At 31.6% G+C, this 2,782-nt stretch overlaps 1 protein-coding gene across 2 annotated transcripts in view; it reads right to left on the bottom strand.

Annotated features, from left to right (window-relative positions):
- Positions 1 to 282: 282 nt before the first annotated feature.
- The window catches only part of LOC105462274 (zinc finger protein 484-like), a 4,747-nt gene continuing 2,247 nt past the window's right edge, over positions 283 to 2,782 (bottom strand). Inside the window, exons 2-3 of one of the 2 annotated variants that reach the window (XM_011708796.1) lie at positions 608 to 800; positions 283 to 502 (exon numbers count right to left, since the gene is read on the bottom strand). In XM_011708796.1, coding sequence (XP_011707098.1) covers positions 456 to 502; positions 608 to 800 — 240 coding nt within the window. In that variant the 3' untranslated portion in view covers positions 283 to 455. Of the gene's footprint in view, positions 801 to 2,782 lie in introns of both variants that reach the window. The other variant, XM_011708795.1, reaches the window with a different exon arrangement.

Genomic DNA, 2,782 nt, shown 5'->3' with positions numbered 1-2,782 from the left:
TAGCATTAGTCGCCATGTTGAGGTTAAAATGGATAACGAAATCTGTAATTATTTCATTTTTTCCCGTTTTTGGTACAAAATGCACCAGAGCCAGATACATTAGCATGTGTGTTTTAATCGTGGAAAAGGAAATTTTATTTTATGCGATTAATACGAAGTAGTTAGTAACCAACAAAAATGGTATTTTTGTCGATAAAACAGACGGCTTTAGCATATATCCTCTTAAGATATATCTATCATCAGCTATAATTCAATGTGAATAAATAAGTAATCTCTTTCATGTTTTTTTTCAACAGTTTTAATTAAAAAGATAACAACATGATCATAACAATGCTAATAAAATAGAAATTGTAGAACTGATTACTAGTATTATACATCCACTGCTTCTTCATTTTCTTCACACGCCAAACGGAACATCGTGATACATTTATTTCATAAGACATGTCTTATCAGTTTTACAAAGTCGCTAATGCAATAGGATCATCCTCATCGATCTGGTAATCTAGAAAATCCATCCGAATTTGCTGATGTTTTTGCTTATGCGTTTTTAACGAGCTGGGTTGCGTAAAAGTTTTTTGACAAATGTCGCAAACATACGGTCGCTCACCTGAATGTGTGCGCTCGTGACGAATAATGTGGCTTTGATGATGAAATCTTTTGCCGCAAACACGACACACATATGGACGTTCGTTCGTGTGCGTTCTACTGTGAGTCTTCAGGTCGAATCTTTTAAAGAAAGACTTGCCGCAGTGTGGACAAACGTGATTGCGCTGTTTCAAATGGTCCCTCTTTACATGCTCCTGTATAAGATATGTTATATTTACGACATATACAGGGTAATTCATTTAAAATCTCAAATATTATAAGAGCAATGCATTCAAATAAAAATTATTTAGTTTTCAAATAAGATATCTTAGAGTTAATACAACTATAATTTCAAACTTTACATTATAATATCTCCGCTTGTAGGGCACGGAGAGAAAAAATAAAAACACTTATTATGTAATTCTAACCCAAGCTATCGACTAAAGAAGAATTTACACCTTGACAGAAAAGTAGAAACCATAAATGCAGAAGCTAACCAGTTCATTTAATTAACTTAAGTTGCACTTATAGTTATCAAGTACTAGCAAGTGTAGCACTTGATAGCTAAATGCAACTTCTGATTGGCTTCTGCTGTTCTGTTTTCTGCTTTTCTGTTAAGGTGTGAATTCTCCCTAAGGTTACTCAAAACTTCATCAACTATTATTGAGAATTCGAAATCTCGCATGCTTGCAACTCGCCGGTTCGCGTATAGATTACATGGCGGTCTCATACATACACTTTGGCGCGAGACACTACCATTTCTTTTGATTTTGTTTGAGATAGTATTTCTAAAATTTCAATATCACCCTTAGCTCATGAAACTATATGTTTTTTCTTACATAAATCAATTCATTTCATTCTGCATGTAAAAAATCCATATAAAATCCTCAAAACTTAAACATTTTATAAAATACTTTATAATATATGTATGTACATCACAATTTGAAATATGAAACACTTTGTGCAAAGCATTTTTTTGGAAATTTTATTTTAATGCTCGGAAGACATAATCTTCAGAGAACTGTAGCTGGGCCATTCTTAATCCGTATTCTATTGAATAATAAAAGTATTTCACGTATAATTCATAATAAAACAATAAAAATTAAGCAATGGATTTCAATTTATTTTTTACTTTTTTACTTTGTAATATAAATAAAATAAACGCGTAATCTTAAAACGAAAACTAACAAAAAATTCATTCAATTAATGAACTGCCCATCGAATCTTAAATATAATATGTTTATTGTGTACTTAATATACATACACAAAAGGCAAAGTGATAGCAGAGCTACTGCTACAATGCCTGCCTGATAAAGTACGATATCGAAATTAAAAATAAATTAGTAAGTACAAGTATTAAATATAAATTACTAAAATTACTTGAGATTAAAATAAAAGATTAAATATTGTGGTTATGCTCACGATTGTATGTGAGCATAAAATGCTTAACTTTAAACGCATGCAGTAAAAAGAAAATGAAGAAATAAATAAAAAAAGATAATGTAAAATAAGATAATGAGGCGTATAGTCTAGCGAAAGTACATGTACGCAGTATCGCGTCAGTGGATAAAAATACAAGAAGCGTAAGCGAGATGCACGCAATAGTAATACAGTAAAACGAGGAAAGGCAGCGCATTACAATATAAGTATAAGTATAAGAGTATAAGTTTTAGACAAAGATTATAATCGAGTCTTATTCGAATGAGTTCATGTCTCACTTGATCGGACAAAATTGGTTGCAGCAACGCAAAAAAAACACCAGAAAAGAAAAGGCCTTGATGTGAGACTCACTGATTGAAGATTCGCATCAATTCTGTGTGATATCTTCACGAAATTTCATACGATTAAAATCTTTAGATAATTCTTGATAAATTGAAATAGAGCAGAGGGCTTGCATCATAATCAACACAGGATATTTACATATCATTTTTTATCATTTTTATCATTGTAGCATCAACTGCTTATTACAATCTACAAATGATACATCGGAACACAATGGAAATCCACCTGGACACTTAGAAATCATTTTCATCTTGATGGTATTATCGGTAATAATGTAAATATCTTGTGCCGATTATGTAGCTGCGACGCAACCCCTTCATCACAAAACTTTGCTGACTGTTTCCAGCAATTGTATCAATGGTAAGTGTATCATGAGGAAAGATTATATAAATTAGTACAATAAAGTGAGCTGTTG

Source organism: Wasmannia auropunctata, unplaced genomic scaffold (assembly GCF_000956235.1).
Source record: "Wasmannia auropunctata unplaced genomic scaffold, wasmannia.A_1.0 LD266799.1, whole genome shotgun sequence".
Lineage (NCBI taxonomy): Eukaryota > Metazoa > Arthropoda > Insecta > Hymenoptera > Formicidae > Wasmannia > Wasmannia auropunctata.
Note: the sequence above shows the minus strand (reverse complement) of the source record. Positions and strands in the feature narration are given on the sequence as shown.